Below are 23,487 nucleotides of genomic sequence, written 5' to 3'. Positions count from 1 at the left end.
CCATAAACAGACACAATGCTATTATATATACATTTATACCTATTATATTGTCCTGAGTAGAGATAGAGAAGCCCTCAGGATTATCTGTCCGACCCTTGCTTCTATCTTTGCTGGGTAATAGCCGACAAACTTAAACTGTCTGCATCCTACAGGCTTTCGCGCATGTTTCACGTGAACAATTTAACCATTATATATATAAAATATTTCGTTTTTCTCATTTTCATTTTAGCTTTGCGCAAACACTTTTGTAGAGTAAAGATATGCCGTGAAAACAGACTGAAGGCAATATCTTTATCGCTTGAGACGAATTTAAGTATTTGAGCTGAATATAGATAATGTAAAAGTGAGAAACAGAGGTGGGTTTTTTTTCACAAGAAGTGGGTTAAGGTGTAATTCAAATCACGTCTTATGTTTAAAACAAGTGATAAAAACGACTATATACTCCAGCTGAAGAGTGTTTACTGGTTCCGCTACAAGATGTCTAGACATACTCTATCAGCTCTATAATTGTCTATCCCCTTAAATCTCTACAAATGTCATATCCTTCAACATGTCTCCCTGTGTACAAAACAACTATCTCCTTCAACATGTCTGTCTGTGTACAAAACAACTCTCTCCTTCAACATGTCTGTCTGTGTAGGCATTGGTACAGAACAACTCTCTCCTTCAACATGTCTGTCTGTAGGCATTGGTACAAAACAACTCCTCTCTCCTTCAACATGTCTGTCTGTAGGCATTGGTACAAAACAACTCCTCTCTCCTTCAACATGTCTGTCTGCGTAGGCATTGGTATAAAACAACTCTCTCCTTTGTCATGTCTGTCTGTGTAGGCATTGGTACAGAACAACTCTCTCCTTCAACATGTCTCCCTGTGTACAAAACAATTCTCTCCTTCAACATGTCTGTGTGTGTAGGCATTGGTACAAAACAACTCTCTCCTTACACATGTCTGTCTGTGTAGGAATTGGTACCGAACAACTCTCTCCTTCAACATGTCTGTCTGTGTAGGCATTGGTACAAAACAACTCCTCTCTCCTTACACATGTCTGTCTGTGAAGGCATTTGAACAAAACAACTATTTCCTTCAACATGTCTGTCTGTGTAGGCATTGGTACAAAACAACTCTCTCCTTCAACATGTCTGTCTGTGTAGGCATTGGTACAAAACAACTTCCTCCTTCAACATGTCTGTCTGTGTAAGCATTGGTACAAAACAACTCTCTCCTTCAACATGTCTGTCTGTGTAGGCATTGGTACAAAACAACTTCCTCCTTCAACATGTCGCCTGTACATTGGACAATAGTCTGCCTGTGTAAGCATTGGTACAAAACAACTCTCTCCTTCAACATGTCTGTCTGTGTAGGCATTGGTACAAAACAACTCCTCCTTCAAACATGTCTGTCTGTGTAGGCATTGGTACAAAACAACTCTCTCCTTCAACATGTCTGTCTGTGTAGGCATTGGTACAAAACAACTCCTCTCTCCTTACACAACATGTCTGTCTGTGAAGGCATTGGTACAAAACAACTCCTCTCTCCTTACACATGTCTGTCTGTGAAGGCATTGGAACAAAACAACTGTTTCTTTCAACATGTCTGTCTGTGTAGGCATTGGTACAAAACAACTCTCTCCTTCAACATGTCTGTCTGTGTAGGCATTGGTACAAAACAACTCCTCTCTCCTTACACATGTCTGTCTGTGAAGGCATTGGTACAAAACAACTCCTCTCTCCTTACACATGTCTGTCTGTGAAGGCATTGGAACAAAACAACTGTTTCTTTCAACATGTCTGTCTGTGTAGGTATTAGTACAAAACAACTCTCTCCTTTTAACAATTCCGGCCTGTGTAGGCATTGGTGTAAAACTCTCTCCTTCAACATGTCTGTCTGTGTAGGCATTGGTACAAAACAACTATCTCCTTTTAACAATTCCGGCCTGTGTAGGCATTGGTGTAAAACAACTCTCTCCTTCAACATGTGTCTGATTGTGTGGCATTGGTTGAAAACAACTCTCTCCTTCAACACGTGTCTGATTGTGTTGGCATTGGTTGAAAACAACTCTCTCCTTCAACACGTGTCTGATTGTGTTGGCATTGGTTGAAAACAACTCTCTCCTTCAACACGTAACAACTCTCTCCACCAACATATGTCTGTTTAGACATTAGCACACAACAACTCTCATTCAACAAGTGTCTGTTTGTATTGGCATTTGTTCAGAACAACTCTCTCATTAAACACGTGTCTGATTGTGTTGGCATTGGTTTAAAACAACTCTCTCATTCAACAAGTGTCTGTTTGTGTTGGCATTGATTCAAACTAACTCTATGATTGTCATCTCCCTTAACATGGTAGGTGATGGTAGTCAGCAGTATATTTTGTAAACATGTTTAATTTTGCGCACTATGTCAAAGCAAATACTACGAAAACCGTTAACGATGTGAAAACAAAAGGATATTTTATAGGACTGACGTGATCAGTCACACAAGGCGGGGTATTTATAGAAGTAAGTCACGTGATCAGTCACAAGGCGGGGTATTTATAGGAGTAAGTCACGATATCAGTCACAAGGCGGGGTATTTATAGGAGTAAGTCACACGTTATCAGTCACAAGGCGGAGTATTTATAGGAGTAAGTCACACGTTATCAGTCACAAGGCGGGGTATTTATAGGAGTAAGTCACGTTATCAGTCACAAGGCGGGGTATTTATAGGAGTAAGTCACACGTTATCAGTCACAAGGCGGGGTATTTATAGGAGTAAGTCACACGTTATCAGTCACAAGGCGGAGTATTTATAGGAGTAAGTCACACGTTATCAGTCACAAGGCGGGGTATTTATAGGAGTAAGTCACGTTATCAGTCACAAGGCGGGGTATTTATAGGAGTAAGTCACACGTTATCAGTCACAAGGCGGGGTATTTATAGGAGTACGTCACACGTTATCAGTCACAAGGCGGGGTATTTATAGGAGTAAGTCACGTTATCGGTCACAAGGCGGGGTATTTATAGGAGTAAGTCACACGTTATCAGTCACAAGGCGGGGTATTTATAGGAGTAAGTCACACGTTATCAGTCACAAGGCGGAGTATTTATAGGAGTAAGTCACACGTTATCAGTCACAAGGCGGGGTATTTATAGGAGTAAGTCACGTTATCAGTCACAAGGCGGGGTATTTATAGGAGTAAGTCACACGTTATCAGTCACAAGGCGGGGTATTTATAGGAGTACGTCACACGTTATCAGTCACAAGGCGGGGTATTTATAGGAGTAAGTCACACGTTATCAGTCACAAGGCGGGGTATTTATAGGAGTAAGTCACGTTATCAGTCACAAGGCGGGGTATTTATAGGAGTAAGTCACACGTTATCAGTCACAAGGCGGGGTATTTATAGGAGTAAGTCACACGTTATCAGTCACAAGGCGGGGTATTTATAGGAGTAAGTCGCACGTTATCAGTCACAAGGCGGGGTATTTATAGGAGTACGTCACACGTTATCAGTCACAAGGCGGGGTATTTATAGGAGTAAGTCACACGTTATCAGTCACAAGGCGGGGTATTTATAGGAGTAAGTCACACGTTATCAGTCACAAGGCGGGGTATTTATAGGAGTAAGTCACACGTTATCAGTCACAAGGCGGGGTATTTATAGGAGTAAGTCACGTTATCAGTCACAAGGCGGGGTATTTATAGGAGTAAGTCACACGTTATCAGTCACTAGGCGGGGTATTTATAGGAGTAAGTCACACGTTATCAGTCACAAGGCGGGGTATTTATAGGAGTAAGTCACGTTATCAGTCACAAGGCGGGGTATTTATAGGAGTAAGTCACACGTTATCAGTCACAAGGCGGGGTATTTATAGGAGTAAGTCACACGATATCAGTCACAAGGCAGGGTATTTATAGGAGTAAGTCACACGTTATCAGTCACAAGGCGGGGTATTTATAGGAGTAAGTCACACGATATCAGTCACAAGGCGGGGTATTTATAGGAGTAAGTCACGTTATCAGTCACAAGGCGGGGTATTTATAGGAGTAAGTCACACGATATCAGTCACAAGGCGGGGTATTTATAAGAGTAAGTCACACGTTATCAGTCACAAGGCGGGGTATTTATAGGAGTAAGTCACGTTATCAGTCACAAGGCGGGGTATTTATAGGAGTACGTCACACGTGATCAGTCACAAGGCGGGGTATTTATAGGAGTAAGTCACGTGATCAGTCACAAGGCGGAGTATTTATAGGAGTAAGTCACGTTATCAGTCACAAGGCGGGGTATTTATAGGAGTAAGTCACACGTCATCAGTCACAAGGCGGGGTATTTATAGGAGTAAGTCACGTTATCAGTCACAAGGCGGGGTATTTATAGGAGTACGTCACACGTGATCAGTCACAAGGCGGGGTATTTATAGGAGTAAGTCACGTGATCAGTCACAAGGCGGAGTATTTATAGGAGTAAGTCACGTTATCAGTCACAAGGCGGGGTATTTAAAGGAGTAAGTCACACGTCATCAGTCACAAGGCGGGGTATTTATAGGAGTAAGTCACACGATATCAGTCACAAGGCGGGGTATTTATAGGAGTAAGTCACTTTATCAGTCACAAGGCGCAGTATTTATAGGAGTAAGTCACGTTATCAGTCACAAGGCGGGGTATTTATAGGAGTAAGTCACACGATATCAGTCACAAGGCAGGGTATTTATAGGAGTAAATCACACGTTATCAGTCACAAGGCGGGGTATTGATAGGAGTAAGTCACATGTTATCAGTCACAAGGCGGGGTATTTATAGGAGTTAGTCACGTTATCAGTCACAAGGCGGGGTATTTTTTAGGAGTAAGCCAAAAGTAACAGGACGTGTTTTTATCCCTTAGTAATAATACACAATATTTTTTGCGCTTTTTATTAATATTCCACCTCTATTATAGAAGGCAGTTACAAATATACGTATGATACCAGTGTTATTTTTCGTAACACGGGGGTGGGAGATACGGAAGGCTGCTATATCGAGTTTCTGATATCGATTACTTTGGGCTCGTTGACGTCACTGCCGTCTGCTGTTACATTACATGTAGGGTAACTGTAGAACGGATCTCCACACTTATCTTATGAAATATGTTAACGTTGTTCGTGAAATCATAGGAAAACATCGGCTAGAAAAATAGGGAGATAGCTGACCGAATTCCAACGTCTCAAACCAAATTCACCTTGTTGATTAGTATTAAGCAGCAGTCGATTGCTATCGTAACTTGATTCATGGATTAAGATTAAATATCCAATTTAAGAAAAGCAGTCAAAATACAACTGGACATTCTACCAGGTACGGCATCGGTCCTCCTAGCCATACCCCGAGTACCGAACTCTTACATATCACCACACAACTCCTAGCCATACCCCGAGTACCGAACTCTTACATATCACCACACAACTCCTAGCCATACCCCGAGTACCGAACTCTTACATATCACCACACAACTCCTAGCCATACCCCGAGTACCGAACTCTTACATATCACCACACAACTCCTAGCCATACCCCGAGTACCGAACTCTTACATATCACCACACAACTCCTAGCCATACCCCGAGTACCGAACTCTTACATATCACCACACAACTCCTAGCCATACCCCGAGTACCGAACTCTTACATATCACCACACAACTCCTAGCCATACCCCGAGTACCGAACTCTTACATATCACCACACAACTCCTAGCCATACCCCGAGTACCGAACTCTTACATATCACCACACAACCTATGTGATTTCCTTAAACAGTTCTAAAACCGATACATGTTTTCCTATATTATCTATGATCTTTCTTTCTATTCGTCGATGGTTACTCTGTTAAATATGTCTTTATTAGAGGTTTTCAAGATGTTCCATAATAAAGACATTTTATGGCTAAGAAAAAATAAAATAAAAATAAAATAAAATGAAAAAATAAAAACTCAATGTATCTCAGTTGATATAATGTACATAAACTTCGGAAATCAATATTATATCTACCATTTTCTACATCTAGCCTATGGGATGGAAAGTTAATTCTGGTGATGACTTTAAGTACATTTTATGAAATGGGGTATTCCCTTTAAATTAATTTACAAACTTACATACGTGATTATAAACCATGAACTTTACTGCAGATATCTACGTTTTCTATAAGCTCCAGTCTTTTGACATCTAGGAACCTTACCGGAATACTATATCGTAATTATATCGTAATTATATCCTAACTACTCTATCGTATTTAACTGTTGTTTCTCATTAACAACTCGGATATAACTCTTCCATTTCTTATCTTAACATTAGCATATGAACTTGTATTCATATAAATAGCTGTGAAATCCGTGTAAAGTCACATAATCAGATTGAGAACTAGATTGGTGGAAACTGAACCACAAGGCATATCAACATCGAACACGACAGATTGTACATCGCACCATGCAGGAAATAAAGATTGTGATAATTAGCTATATTCTCGTCAAAACATCCATGCAATCATGTTCTAACATTATATTTTATTACAGTGTAATACTCAGATGTATTCTTAGCAATGATCGGGGTCTTCGCCTTTCAACTAAAAGTCCTCGTCTTTAAAACGTTTAACCCGTCGTGTCATGATACTGTATCCAGATATTACATTTCAGTATGATGGTCCTTTACAACATCTGTCATAAGAGGTATTACATTTCAGTATGATGGTCCTTTACAACATCTGTCATAAGGGGTATTACATTTCAGTGTGACGGTCCTATAAATCCCCCCTTTGAGCATATCTGTCATCACATGTATTACATTGTAGCCGTGACATTTGACACTTCCAAAGTGCACTGATAACTTTACAGTAGCTAATGAAGGGGGACATCGGGTTTACATGGAGTGTAAAAGCAGAGAAACGCCATGACCAAAAAATGATAAATTAAATATGTATGTTACTTGTTGTGAGAGTGTGTCAATCGCCAGCTCGGAATGACCCGTTGTCCTGCTGTCTAAAAGCGTGTACAATCCCATTATTGTACACCCTAGTATCAGAACGAAAACAGGATAGATCGTTATACACACAAGTTATCCATTTAGTTTGAAGGTCATATCACCTGGTGTAAAACGAGAATTATTGAAATATGTTGATGTTGAAACAACATTCACCCATTAACCAATATGAGGTACTTGAGCACTTCAGCGGTGCTTAGCCGTATGTATAACGTAAAGACATAGCCTTATCGTATGAACTGTTTTTTTATCAAACTGTCGTTCCACTGATTCATCAAATATTTCCATTACGTCAGTGAAGGAAAGCAGTAGTGATACAAAGGTGGTATTCATAAAACTTGAGAAAAGGAAGTGAGTATTTAGAAACATAGTTTAACAGCCACTTAAAGATGCTTAACAGAAGAATTGAAAAACTTTAAAACATTCTGTATTTGGATCACAGACGTAGAAATAACCACTTTAATTCTGGAATGCTGGATAGTTGTTTCCTCTTCTTTTGATTATCTGTGACGATGTTGGGTTTTCAATTGTTTAGGTATTTTAACGATGTTATCTTAGGACCAATTGTTTTACGAATATCATTTACTGGTGTTGAAATGAAAACCGACAAATATAAAATACATCTTATGCATATCTTCAGAATAATCGCTGATTAGCTTCACATTTCCAGACAGTCGCAAATTGTTCATATCAAAGCATCCAAGTGTGCCTGTTGAACCTGTAAAACATTCAGTCTGTGGATTTGAGGCGTTATGTGTCCGAATATTCACCGTGCTTTAATATTTCCCAATATTCACTATTTTCACCACATAATAATTTAAAATTATATCAAACTATGCGGAACGTTTGTTTGATTGTAACGGCCTTACAACAAACAAGATCATTATAAAATTACAACAAACAAGATCATCATAAAATTACAACAAACAAGATCATTATAAAATTACAACAAACAAGATCATTATAAAATTACAACAAACAAGATCATTATAAAATTCAAAAATATGTTGCCCACAGACATATTATGGGCCTCTCGAGGCTGTTTTTTATTGTGCGATCACACTGAAATGCTATCACCTCGACAAACATAACTTTCGCCGCTATTATCACATGATGATGACAACAGCCAACAATTAATATTGATATCACGTCATTTGGCTGTTTAAACCCTGCAGATCGTATATAGATATCAGATACCGTACTTGGTAGATCGTATATAGATATCAGATACCGTACTTGGTAGATCGTATAGATATCAGATACCGTACTTGGTAGATCGTATAGATATCAGATACCGTACTTGGTAGATCGTATAGATATCAGATACCGTACTTGGTAGATCGTATACATATCAGATACCGTACTTGGTAGATCGTATACATATCAGATACCGTACTTGGTAGACCGTATAGATATCAGATACCGTACTTGGTAGATCGTATACATATCAGATACCGTACTTGGTAGACCGTATAGATATCAGATACCGTACTTGGTAGATCGTATAGATATCAGATACCGTACTTGGTAGACCGTATATAGATATCAGATACCGTACTTGGTAGATCGTATAGATATCAGATACCGTACTTGGTAGATCGTATAGATATCAGATACCGTACTTGGTAGATCGTATAGATATCAGATACCGTACACGGTAGATCGTATATATATCAGATACCGTACTTGGTAGATCGTATAGATATCAGATACCGTACTTGGTAGATCGTATACATATCAGATACCGTACTTGGTAGATCGTATACATATCAGATACCGTACTTGGTAGATCTTATAGATATCAGATACCGTACATGGTAGATCTTATAGATATCAGATACCGTACTTGGTAGATCTTATAGATATCAGATACCGTACATGGTAGATCTTATAGATATCAGATACCGTACTTGGTAGATCGTATATAGATATCAGATACCGTACTTGGTAGATCGTATAGATATCAGATACCGTACATGGTAGATCGTATAAATATCAGATACCGTACTTGGTAGATCGTATAGATATCAGATACCGTACTTGGTAGATCGTATAGATATCAGATACCGTACTTGGTAGATCGTATATAGATATCAGATACCGTACTTGGTAGATCGTATAGATATCAGATACCGTACTTGGTAGATCGTATAGATATCAGATACCGTACTTGGTAGATCGTATACACATCAGATACCGTACTTGGTAGATCGTATAGATATCAGATACCGTACTTGGTAGATCGTATAGATATCAGATACCGTACACGGTAGATCGTATAGATATCAGATACCGTACTTGGTAGATCGTATAGATATCAGATACCGTACTTGGTAGATCGTATAGATATCAGATACCGTACTTGGTAGATCGTATAAATATCAGATAACGTACTTGGTAGATCGTATAGATATCAGATACCGTACTTGGTAGATCGTATAGATATCAGATACCGTACTTGGTAGATCGTATACACATCAGATACCGTACTTGGTAGATCGTATAGATATCAGATACCGTACTTGGTAGATCGTATAGATATCAGATACCGTACTTGGTAGATCGTATAGATATCAGATACCGTACTTGGTAGATCGTATAGATATCAGATAACGTACTTGGTAGATCGTATAGATATCAGATACCGTACTTGGTAGATCGTATAGATATCAGATATCGTACTTGGTAGATCGTATAGATATCAGATACCGTACTTGGTAGATCGTATAAATATCAGATACCGTACTTGGTAGATCGTATAAATATCAGATACCGTACACGGTAGATCGTATATAGATATCAGATACCGTACTTGGTAGATCGTATAGATATCAGATACCGTACTTGGTAGATCGTATAGATATCAGATACCGTACTTGGTAGATCGTATAATATCAGATACCGTACTTGATAGATCGTATAGATATCAGATACCGTACTTGGTAGATCGTATAGATATCAGATACCGTACTTGGTAGATCGTATAGATATCAGATACCGTACTTGGTAGATCGTATAGATATCAGATACCGTACTTGGTAGATCGTATAGATATCAGATACCGTACTTGGTAGATCGTATAGATATCAGATACCGTACTTGGTAGATGTATATAGATATCAGATACCGTACTTGGTAGATCGTATATAGATATCAGATACAGAACTTGGTAGATCGTATATATATCAGATACCGTACTTGGTAGATCGTATAGATATCAGATACCGTACATGGTAGATCGTATAGATATCAGATGCCGTACTTGGTAGATCGTATAGATATCAGATACCGTACTTGGTAGATCGTATAGATATCAGATACCGTACTTGGTAGATCGTATAGATATCAGATACCGTACACGGTAGATCGTATAGATATCAGATACCGTATTTGGTAGATCGTATAAATATCAGATACCGTACACGGTAGATCGTATAGATATCATATACCGCACCATAAATGATGTAATGAAAAGGAACAGAGAATACCGATATTAAAACGAAATCGTTGTTCCAACTTGAAATCGACAAAACGAAAGTAAAATACGAACAAAAATGTAGCTTGGCACGGAGGCCATTTAAAAAAAGTACAGAGCGAATAAGAACAGGTAATAACAATGGAAAATGATGTCGCATAATATTGTCGTAAACTATCGTAATTTAACGTCGTAAAATGTTGTAAATTAACGTGGTATACTAATGTGGTAAAATGTCGTGAATAAGGTGATAATGTTGGAGGTGTTAACGAGATGCTGAGATACCAACAAAATCTTTTACACCTTTCCTAATTCTGTTGTAAAGAGTTTTGAATAAATACAACCCATATGATTGTTGAATTGCATGGCTTCGTTCATATACCTCTATGAATGTAAATCTTTAAACTTTATTTATTTTACAACAATAGCGGAACAAGTTTTATCCGCTTGTATTTAGCACTGTCCCTAGAGGAAAGCGCGCGACAATATAACTCTTCTTGGAATGGCTTGTCTTATTCGCCTTGTACTTTTTCAAGTATCTGTAGAGTACGGTCGGTCACGATGTATGTAGGGCACGGACAGACTTTTGCTGGTGTTGTCGTTGGTAGTATCAATTTGCACGAGTATCTCATCTCAAACGGCCAGTTAAACAGTAGTGTAATGTTTTGTCGAGACTAGACCGAATTAAATAAGGCTTAGTGGTAATGACGTCACATCCTCGTAGAAGTAGGACAAAGTATTTAGGTACTTGTTTAGATTGATTAGCCGGGTGATATTGGGACGTTTTATGACGTCCTTGTGCGCATACTTCTGAATTACATTTTTTGGGTCTGATTGGCTACGTTTCGCAGACACCATGGTGACGTCATTGTCCGCATAGTTTGAATACGTTTTGCGGTTTAGAAGCAGGGTCATGTTTGATTTAGGTTCACCAAAGTAGGCCTGGAGAGGATTTGCCATATGTTTCAATTGTGTCTTAGAATATCGGTCAACTACCATGTGCAGCATAACTGCTGAGTTAGTCAGAGTACAGCGTGATTATACCTACCTCCGTGTGTCTAGCGAGCCGACTGATGATGTTACCCTATGTTATTATTTTGTCAATGAAATAATATCAAGTATGTAATACGCAGATTGCACGCGTACGCTAATTGTTAAGGTCTGTTCAAAACCTCCACTTCTTCTTTTAATGTTAAGGAATCCCTTTAATAACCTATATAGACATTCTGCCGTGGTGATAGCATTAAAGATAAAAGCCATCTTTGACATTGAAGAATGCCCGCCGTAATAACAGGCAACGCATTCGTGTAATTTGGCCACATGTCATTTGTTAAATGAATATAACTAGAGTTTGTGTGTTGTACTAGAACGCATTACGTACCAATGTATACAATGTTTACTAGAGCGCATTATGTACCCATGTATACAATGTTTACTAGAGCGCATTGTGTACCCATGTATACAATGTTTACTAGAGCGCATTATGTACCCATGTATACAATGTTTACTAGAACGCATTGTGTACCCATGTATACAATGTTTACTAGAGCGCATTGTACCAATGTATACAATGTTTACTAGAGCGCATTGTACCAATGTATACAATATTTAATAGAGCGCATTGTGTACCCATGTATACAATGTTTACTAGAGCGCATTGTACCAATGTATACAATGTTTACTAGAGCGCATTGTGTACCAATGTATACAATGTTTACTAGAGCGCATTGTACCAATATATACAATGTTTACTAGAGCGCATTGTGTACCCATGTATACAATGTTTACTAGAGCGCATTGTGTACCCATGTATACATTGTTTACTAGAGCGCATTGTGTACCCATGTATACAATGTTTACTAGAGCGCATTATGTACCCATGTATACAATGTTTACTAGAGCGGATTATGTACCCATGTATACAATGTTTACTAGAGCGCATTGTGTACCAATGTTTACAATGTTTACTAGAGCGCATTGTGTACCAATGTTTACAATGTTTACTAGAGCGCATTGTGTACCAATGTATACAATGTTTACTAGAGCGCATTGTGTACCCATGTATACAATGTTTACTAGAGCGCATTATGTACCCATGTATACAATGTTTACTAGAGCGCATTGTGTACCCATGTATACAATGTTTACTAGAGTGCATTATGTACCCATGTATACAATGTTTACTAGAGCGCATTATGTACAAATGTTTACAATGTTTACTAGAGCGCATTGTGTACCCATGTATACAATGTTTACTAGAGTGCATTATGTACCAATGTATACAATGTTTACTAGAGCGCATTATGTACCAATGTATACAATGTTTACTAGAGCGCATTATGTACCCATGTATACAATATTTACTAGAGCGCATTACGTACCAATATATACAATGTTTACTAGAGCGCATTATGTACCCATGTATACAATGTCTACTAGAGCGCGTTATGTACCAATGTATACAATGTTTACTAGAGCGCATTGTGTACCCATGTATACAATGTTTACTAGAGCGCATTATGTACCCATGTATACAATGTTTACTAGAGCGCATTGTACCAATGTATAGAATGTTTACTAGAGCGCATTGTACCAATGTATACAATGTTTACTTGAGCGCATTACGTACCAATGTATACAATGTTTACTAGAGCGCATTATGTACCCATGTATACAATGTTTAATAGAGCGCATTGTGTACCCATGTATACAATGTTTACTAGAGCGCATTGTGTACCAATGTATACAATGTTTACTAGAGCGCATTATGTACAAATGTATACAATGTTTACTAGAGCGCATTATGTACCCATGTATACAATGTTTACTATTGCGCATTACGTACCCATGTATACAATGTTTACTAGAGCGCATTATGTACAAATGTATACAATGTTTACTAGATCGCATTATGTACAGATGTATACAATGTTTACTAGAGCGCATTGTGTACCCATGTATACGATGTTTACTAGAGTGCATTATGTACAAATGTTTACAATGTTTATTAGAGCGCATTGTGTACCCATGTATACAATGTTTACTAGATCGCATTATATACCCATGTACATACAATACCCATGTATTAAATGAATATAAAAGGGAATATTATGTAAGATGGCATCACATGACGTGACTATTGTTAAATCCAACCTAGACCACTTAAGGCTTATACAGTACAGAAATGTCTGTGGTGGGTATTCTACACTAATAGATGAAACATTACAGACGAATAATATACTCAGTATGACGTAATAAAGGTTCGACAGATGTTAATCAGTAGCTTATTATAGTATTTTTCATGTGTAAAGTGCATATCTACGCACATTAACTGCTTGTTTGGAAAGTGTTTTTCCCACGTAGAAAATAATATCCCTACTCCCGAAATTTTTGAAGATTATATTGAGTCATTGACACAAGTTGGGGACGTTATACTGCCACATTGTCCTTTAATAGAAATGATATGGTTAAAACATGACCCATTGTCTAGTGTACCACTGTGGGAGGGACTGTGATTGACTGATATGGTTAACACATGACCCATTGTCTAGTGTACTACTGAGGGAGGGACTGTGAGGGACTGATATGGTTAACACATGACCCATTGTCTAGTGTACTATTGAGGGAGGGACTGTGAGGGACTGATATGGTTAACACATGACCCATTGTCTAGTGTACTATTGAGGGAGGGACTGTGAGGGACTGCTATGGTTAACACATGACCCATTGTCTAGTGTACTATTGAGGGAGGGACTGTGAGGGACTGATATGGTTAACACATGACCCATTGTCTAGTGTACTACTGAGGGAGGGACTGTGAGGGACTGCTATGGTTAACACATGACCCATTGTCTAGTGTACTATTGAGGGAGGGACGGTGAGGTACTGATATGGTTAACACATGACCCATTGTCTAGTGTACTACTGAGGGAGGGACTGTGAGGGACTGATATGGTTAACACATGACCCATTGTCTAGTGTACTATTGAGGGAGGGACTGTGAGGGACTGATATGGTTAACACATGACCCATTGTCTAGTGTACTACTGAGGGAGGGACGGCGAGGGACTGATATGGTTAACACATGACCCATTGTCTAGTGTACTACTGAGGGAGGGACTGTGAGGTACTGATATGGTTAACACATGACCCATTGTCTAGTGTACTATTGAGGGAGGGACGGTGAGGTACTGATATGGTTAACACATGACCCATTGTCTAGTGTACTACTGAGGGAGGGACTGATATGGTTAACACATGACCCATTGTCTAGTGTACTATTGAGGGAGGGACTGTGAGGTACTGATATGGTTAACACATGACCCATTGTCTAGTGTACTACTGAGGGAGGGACTGTGAGGGACTGCTATGGTTAACACATGACCCATTGTCTAGTGTACTATTGAGGGAGGGACTGTGAGGGACTGATATGGTTAACACATGACCCATTGTCTAGTGTACTACTGAGGGAGGGACTGTGAGGGACTGATATGGTTAACACATGACCCATTGTCTAGTGTACTACTGAGGGAGGGACTGTGAGGGACTGATATGGTTAACACATGACCCATTGTCTAGTGTACTACTGAGGGAGGGACTGCTATGGTTAACACATGACCCATTGTCTAGTGTACTACTGAGGGAGGGACTGTGAGGTACTGCTATGGTTAAGACATGACCCATTGTCTAGTGTACTACTGAGGGAGGGACTGTGAGGGACTAAAAGTACATTTTGTAATAGTAATATCTGTAACAGTATATATAGACCGGTACTAAACCCTACTGATGCCTGTCGACATAATAAGGCATAAGTAGATCAGGGGTACTTGGGACTCACTCACGGATGTCAAGTACATACGGAGGCACCATAGGGGTAAAGTCTGCGACATTTTAACGATCCATGTCTCGTCATGTGTGGCGGGGGCACTTGGTTTTGTTTCATTTGTTTAGCTCTCACTATTGAATTATTATAATTTGCTTTTTTCTCTGAAACGTTGTTTAGAAATTATATAGTTATATTGCATACGGATCATGTTTCCTCTCTGTAAGGTACTACGCAATGAGTAAGGTCAGATTCACACGTGGAGGCGCGCGTGTATTACCCTTGGGGTATTAGACCATGAGTGTTTTATGGCTAGACTGTCGCTAGACACCGATACAGGACATCTAAAAGTACATGACCCCGGGACAATTACCCTTTTAATCCGGTATGTCTTAATTGAAACCAATGAGGAAGTGTACAGGCTGTAACAACCTGACTCGGTTACAAATGCACTCTTATTGTCTACCACTGTCATTTTGTAGTATGACCTACGTACTAAGTATTGCAGTGATTTCGTCAGATTTGAAACAATCTAATTTCAGAGGTTCTAATTGGCATCGTATCAGCAGTTTTCGTGAAATGAACAGCTATAAACAAATAAAACATTTGTCGTTTTCTGTTTTTCTTTGAAACAGAGTATGTTATACAGTGGGTTTTTTTTATTCCAGGGTAACCTGACCCTTCGTGAGGCGTTCCATCACTTCATGACCCGGGTAGGAAAAAGGAACCTTAGTGATGACTTCCACCACTTAACGGATAGCGACTACTCCTATGACGACTATCTTGTCAGTCTTCACAACAAAACCCGAGAATACCTCGCAAATCGAGGTCAGCAGATTGATGACGATAAGGAAGTTCTTCGAAAGCACATGTTAGCCATAGCCGTCATTGTATGTGCCTTCACAGTTATCTTTAACCTCGCTCTGCTTCTCGTCATCCTGGCACGAAGAAGCCTTCGATCGAAACCCCTCTTCTGGAACATCATCAGCCTTGCTATTTCGGACCTTGTAGTGGGTTTGTTCGTACTGCCCGTTAGATTAGAGTACACGGACGCACTGACATGGAACCATGGTCTAGTTATCTGTAAGGTCTGGTCCGTCATGGATATCAGTCATTTCTGTCTTTCTGCGATGATCTTGGTCAGTATATGCTCAGAGAGGATTTTGGCCAAAATGGAAACTATTACCTCGATTAGTAGTCAGACTGTCAAGATGTTATCAGTCATATTGACGGTGTTTCCATGGGCATTTCTCTTGTTTGTCTGTCTGCCCGTACTGATTGTCGGAGAAGAAAACATCCGCTACGAAACGATGGTGCATTATGGGAGCTTCTGCAACTACGTACTAGAATCGTCTTTCTTTATCCCATCGGTGACCGTCATGTATATCCTTCCTTCCACTATACTTATCCTCGTCGTTACTGCAATGGTGTGTGTCTACGTCATTAAAGGCACTGCCTGGGAACGCCTCAACTCGAACACCACTGCAGCGGAGAGGAGGAGTTTGCGCATGTCAACGGTAGCTGCGTTGGTAGTTGGTATGGTTACAATTATATTTTGGTTTCCATATATAGTACTGTTGTTTATTTACGTGACCTGTCGTGACTACTCTTGTCTGCCCAACCAAGTAACCTCAGCCGTAATATTCATGGTATCCATCAGTACGTCAGCGGTGACGCCGTTACTATGGTTACTCATTGCTGAAGTCAGGGAAACGCTTGCCTCTCAAATGAATCCGATCTTGCATAAGATACATACGAGATTGGGATTCCGAAAACCTCCAGTTGAACGGGAACACAGTACGGAGCTGCTTGTGGACAATGACTTGTAAGTATAGATAAAATACACATCCACCTAACGGTTAGTATTTCTGACCTGTTCTCTAGCAACAGGAGCTGATCAATGTCGCTGTAACAAAGGCGGCATCTCACTAGGTTAAAAACGTTGTGGATTTGCCTTTTGACATAAATGACTACAAAATCAATGCAATTTAACGAACGTGTGATAGCGTGAATGTATCAAGAGTTAGATAGCACCAACCAAATGAATGAAGAGGATGTGAATGTACCAAGGCACAGCTAGCACTAAACAAACGAATGAATGAGATTTTAATGAACCGAAGACACAGCTAGCACTTAACAAACGATTGAATGAAATTTTAATATATCAAAGACACAGCTAGCACCAAATAAACGATTGAATGAAATTTGAATGAACTGAAGACACAGCTAGCACTTAACAAACGAATGAAGAGGATGTGAATATACCGAAGACACAACTAGCACAAAACAAACGATTGAAGGAGATTTGAATTGACCGAAGACAAAACTAGCACAAAATAAACGATTGAATGAGATTTGAATTGACCGAAGACAAAACTAGCACAAAACAAACGATTGAAGGAGATTTGAATTGACCGAAGACAAAACTAGCACAAAACAAACGATTGAATGAGATTTGAATATACCGACGGCACAGCTAGCACAAAATAAACGATGAAATTAAAGTCCTGTACAGAACATATCAAACAAAGAATGACTGTATGGACGGATAGTGATTATATACAAAATACGGACATTGTCACAACAAGTATCTAAACTTGGAGGCCAGTCATTGTAATATGTTATTACCAGCGATCATCTCTTTGTTTTGGCCTCTGAATCAACACGTGTTGGTGCCTAATGAATGTATGTGAAGAGTCGGTGTTTGCGATGGACATTAGCCAAGAGTTATGATGAAGTTGATCAATGCAAGTTTTACTAAATGTATGGTTTACTTTGTGTTCGTTTCCAGTAGTGCGTAATATCAGACCCAAACAGAATATAATCGTATCTGTATATAAAGAAGTTCAATTTGAAAACAGGTGTTATTAGAATGGAAAGAAGGAAGATGGAGAAAGGCTCATGTTAAACTGTTTACCTCCATAGTATTATCTCGTTAACATTTAAACTGTTGAATATCAATCACTGTAATGGAAGGTTTTCAAATTTGAAACAAAGATTTTTTTTTAAATAGAAGTGTAAGTATAACTTATGGGGAATTCTACAGAGCTGTCTGTACACTTTTTCAAAATCATGGCTGACAAAACATCTATGCGAAACCTATAATAGACCAAGCTTACTTTTGTCTTGAAATATCACATCCTTTATTGTCATAGATGTGTTTCAGTGTTCATTAAATATATATTTCAGGTAAGCTTTAAAACAACTCATGGCCTCTTGTTTAAACGAAACAAGTAAACTAGTCCATGTTGCAATGGAAATGGGATCATATATCTGTGATCGGTGAGGAGTATTGATTGTTAATGGTTATGTGCTTTACGTGTGTTTTTTATCATGCTGTGTTTAAAACAATGATCAATGCAAAATATCTACCCCAAAAAAATAATGAAAAGTAGCAATTATTCTAAAAAGAGTGATTGTAAATTTAATGTATTCCATAACCTGTCACAGTACAGACCCCCACAACACCTGTCACAGTACAAACCATTAAAACACCTGTCACAGTACAAACCACCTCAACACCTGTCACAGTACAAACCACCAAAACACCTGTCACAGTACAAACCATCAAAACACCTGTCACAGTACAAACCACAAAACACCTGTCACAGTACAAACCACCAAAACACCTGTCACAGTACAAACCATCAAAACACCTGTCACAGTACAAACCACCAAAACACCTGTCACCGTACAAACACCAAACACCTGTCACCGTACAAACCACCAAAACACCTGTCACAGTACAAACCACCACAACACCTGTCACCGTACAAACCACCTCAACACCTGTCACAGTACAAACCACCACAACACCTGTCACAGTACAAACCACCAAAACACCTGTCAAAGTACAAACTACCACAACACCTGTCACAGTACAAACCATCAAAACACCTGTCAAAGTACAAACTACCACAACACCTGTCACAGTACAAACCATCAAAACACCTGTCAAAGTACAAACTACCACAACACCTGTCACAGTACAAACCACCAAAACACCTGTCACAGTACAAACCCCCAAAACCTCCACCACAAGGGACCAATACATTAAACACGGATAATACGATTTAGCTTGCTTACACCGAATCTAATAAAAAAAATAGGTAAAACGATTATTTCGTTACAACCAAGTTATAGACTTATGAACAGTGTAACGGAGAAAAATACTTCGATATGCCCTCAATGTAGCGTGTATATTACCTATATCGGTGACATCTATATCGTCCATAATCATTCAGGTAGTTTGTGTACATACATTTTTCAAAACTTGTATTAAAAAAATGAGCTGCTAAATTTATGAAATAGTATTTAATATGTAGATGTCTCTTAGTTACTGGTTGACAAACAATACGTTGGAGTAAAGTAATATTCGAATTGTATACTGGTAGTAACACCTGATTTTATAGCTAAAGGTAACTAGAATGAAACCATATCCATGTACAGACAATATTGGATGATGTTTTTTTTTCATATTGATGTATGATAAGTGTAACTATAAGTATATCATGATTTGTGTATTTGCTTTACAAACAATTCATACATGACGCGAGCCAGAAAGTTTACATGAATGGAAATAACCAACAGTATATATTGCATTCTTCATCTGATGTATTCCATAGTGAAACTATTGTACATTTATTGTATCGATGTAATAATGATGGTTTAATAGGTGTTCATTGCTTTTATTTTAAATGGAATTTAACGTCTCGGTGTCACCGTTAATTAAAGCTTCACCGGGATTATATATTTAAGGAGTTTTGATGACAAAGGGAGTCGTCTCTTGGGTAGATATTGTATATCATATAATTTAATGTGCCATTGAAATATTGTATACATGTAGTTGGTAATATTCGCTGGGGTTTTAATTTCGCTAAAGTCGTAGTCATTGAATATAGCGCGAGAATAAATACCCAGACATATTCATATAAAGCACAAATGTATTATGTTTTTGCCAAAACAAATTTAGAAGGCGGTGTTGCGCGACATTTAAAACCGCGAACTAGTTCCGACAACTAATCAACCTAAATATGACATTTACATGTCATAGTCAGTTACATTCATCCCATGACAACCATACTCAACCATTGTTGTTTCATATGATTATTGTAATATTGTTTGAAGCCAATATATTCTGTCGTTGTGTCAATATGTCGCTATGTCAATAAGACGCTGTGCTATTATGTCAATACTATGTCAATATTTAGCTATGTCAATCTATCACTATGTCAATATATCACTATGTCAATATATCGCTGTGTCAATAAGTCGCTGTGTCAATATGTCACTACTGTGTCAATATTTCGCTATGTAAGTATTTCATTATCGCTTACAGATTAATATTTATTATTTATAACGTGACGTCATTGTCTAGTTTCGGGAGCGGTATCTGTACAAAATGTTTAATAGTGTCTGTTGGTTAGTGAAAGGAGGAAACACTCATGTGTAGGAACTCAAGAAAACGCAATTATTTGAGAAGTTGTATGGAATTTGGGGCAAAATCAATGCGGATCCACCTACAAGGCAACAAACATCCGTATAGCATGTGCAGCAAGCCGTTGAAAAGGAACTTGCATTTCTGTACGAAGCAAATTCAATATGTTTCTGACTTTTCCAAAGTAGAGACTATTATTGTTTTATATTTTGACATATTGCTCGAGTATTAATAATTGTATAACACGGTTATACTGTAAAATAACGACTTGATCGTGTAGCTTAAGTACTATTTCACGCCAATCCTACCTGAACTACTAAATTGTTTGTGTTATTGTTACTTTTACCCCATTTTACACAAAAGTAAAGTCACATAAGGAGGATATTTTTTAAGTGTACGACAGTTTCATAACACGACGGCCAAATCGAAACCTAAGAAAGAAAGATTGATAAAATCAAAGCACAGCTTCTAAAACGAGGGACAAATCAAAGACGGAACGGAAAGACTTTGAAGTAGAAAACCATTTTTTGTACACAGTGTTTAGTGTGCCATGAGACCATTATAAAAATATTGCTGTTTTAATGTAATTTTGAAATGATTTACATGGCGAATCGCTGTTATGATTATTATTAGAAAGAGTGAAGACATGACCTTCGGTGAATGTTAACTTCGTTTGTCGATCGTATAGATACAGTTTATATATACATGTATATGAAATTATATCAAATTGTAAACCACACACACATTACAATGTACAAAATTATAATACATACTACTGTCAATGTTCGCCTTTTCAACATTGTATATTAGTATGAAATATATACGGCTTGTTTAGACTTGCGCCATGTATAAATCCAGTGTTGTATATAACGTGTAAGGTAATGTGGTATGGACTAGTGCCAATTAAACTGTTTGTGGCGGGTGATATATGTAAATAAGTAAGATTTACATAGAGATGGGAGCTGTCGTCTTGTCTTGTGCTAGATATCAATGTTAAACCTCGCGGCGTCTTTATATGAATATTGAATATAATAGACTACTTGCATTATCATATTCTACTACAAAATATAATATTTTACAGTCTTAGAGTCAACAAATGATATTACTGTATATAGATATAAACATTTATGTTGTGTTATTGTATTCTGCGTATCATTGTGTACATTTTGTGCGTATGACATGCACGTGTATTTCGAGTTATGTTCACACTCTGTCACGTACGTATATTGCCACAATATGCACGTGTATATGGTGTCACCATAGACCAGGCGTATATTGCCACAATATGCACGTGTATATGGTGCCACGATATGCACCTGCATATATTGCCACAATATGCCAGGTGTACACGTATATGATGCCACCATATGCCACAGTAATGTTTTGCCTCAATATGCACGTGTATATGGTGCCACAATGTTGTATTTGGTGCTGTTGTCTGTTGATCTGTGAGCTTACATATCCTGTTTGACAAGAACCGTCCATGTATCTGTGTAAACAATAAAATCGATGTTGTGCTAGCCCCAGTCTTGTTTGTCTCTCGTCACCTGACACGCTGGACATATGACCTTTATATAATTGTTTTCCAGTGGACAGGCAATTGATCGCCAGGTCCTCGCTGTCATTCGGCATTACAGTTTCCTGTTTAAGTCCCAAGGAACAGAGAGCTGATAACATCACCGGTCAATATTGTTTACTTTCATGCTATACTGTTCAAAATATGTTTCTTTATTCTACCAAGCTCAAGCCAGGCCATGGCGTGTTACTACAGAATAGGTACGATATGTTACGTCAGTAAGATTATATAAGGAAACACTTGTCTGCTTCTGTTGCTTAAATGAACAAAACAAGCTTTATTTTTTCCTCAGATCAGTCCACTGTTTGTTGTCATGAACACAGGTGGTTGACCGGCAACCGCAATTGACTTCTAACAAGATATATGTGATTCCCTTATAATCGATAGAGAAAAGCATTCCTTCGAGAACGCTAAAATTCGCGAGGGATTGAATTCTGAATCAGGACTAATTGTCAGCAGTAACGACTGATTATGAAAAATACTTCTTACACTGACCAGTCCAAATTAAATTATACACATTTGCTCCGACTCTGATCGAATGTTTGAAAAACACACTATATTTGAAAATAGAAAACACACACAACTCGTCCCAAACATGATTTTACATCAATACATTAACAGACAAGTCGTCCCAAACATACTTGAATCGTTGACATCCAATATATTACAAGAAGTTTTCTCAAAATCTGCTGGAATTATTGACACAACTGACTGCGAGAAAGATGGTTACAAAGTTGATAATCCAAAATCAGTACATAACGGGACATTCATAAAAATCGCCCAAGTATTATTGAATTGCTAATGTCCGAGCACAATACAACTAACGTCTCTGGAAATTCTGAAATCTCTACGACACGTATGTTATTAAGTTTGTTTCTCTACATAACACCTACCACATCATACAAGATAAGGAGTTAGGGGATTTATGTAGGCAGACAAGGGGGACACTAAAGGTCGATGGGACACTAAAGGTCGATAAACAGGGGTCCTGTCAGTTCGGTGGGAAAAGACACTTTACTGATATGCTGATTTTCCTTTTATGTATCGCAATTGTTTTTCTAAGTCCAAGAATTCCTAACAGAGGGGTTGCCGTGAGAGATACCGACTTAATGACAATCTTACGATGCGAGAGATGCGGATTGATGACTATCTAGAGGACATTTGGAGGTTATTGCTGCCGGTTCTCACAT

The 23,487-nt window shown here is 38.4% G+C and overlaps 2 protein-coding genes across 2 annotated transcripts in view; one reads left to right on the top strand and one right to left on the bottom strand.

The window, feature by feature from the left end:
• Positions 1–22,241, top strand: part of LOC117321563 (histamine H2 receptor-like) — a 28,716-nt gene extending 6,475 nt beyond the window's left edge. The window contains exon 2 of the mRNA XM_033876020.1: positions 15,953–22,241. Within this exon, the coding sequence (XP_033731911.1) occupies positions 15,953–17,113 (1,161 nt within the window). The 3' untranslated portion in view covers positions 17,114–22,241. The remainder of the gene's footprint in view (positions 1–15,952) is intronic.
• Positions 1–23,487, bottom strand: part of LOC117321560 (ADAMTS-like protein 2) — a 153,831-nt gene that overhangs the window by 110,865 nt on the left and 19,479 nt on the right. The window lies entirely within an intron of this gene.

This window comes from Pecten maximus, chromosome 2 (genome assembly GCF_902652985.1).
Source record: "Pecten maximus chromosome 2, xPecMax1.1, whole genome shotgun sequence".
Classification (NCBI taxonomy): domain Eukaryota; kingdom Metazoa; phylum Mollusca; class Bivalvia; order Pectinida; family Pectinidae; genus Pecten; species Pecten maximus.
This window is presented reverse-complemented; position numbering and strand designations above follow the sequence as displayed.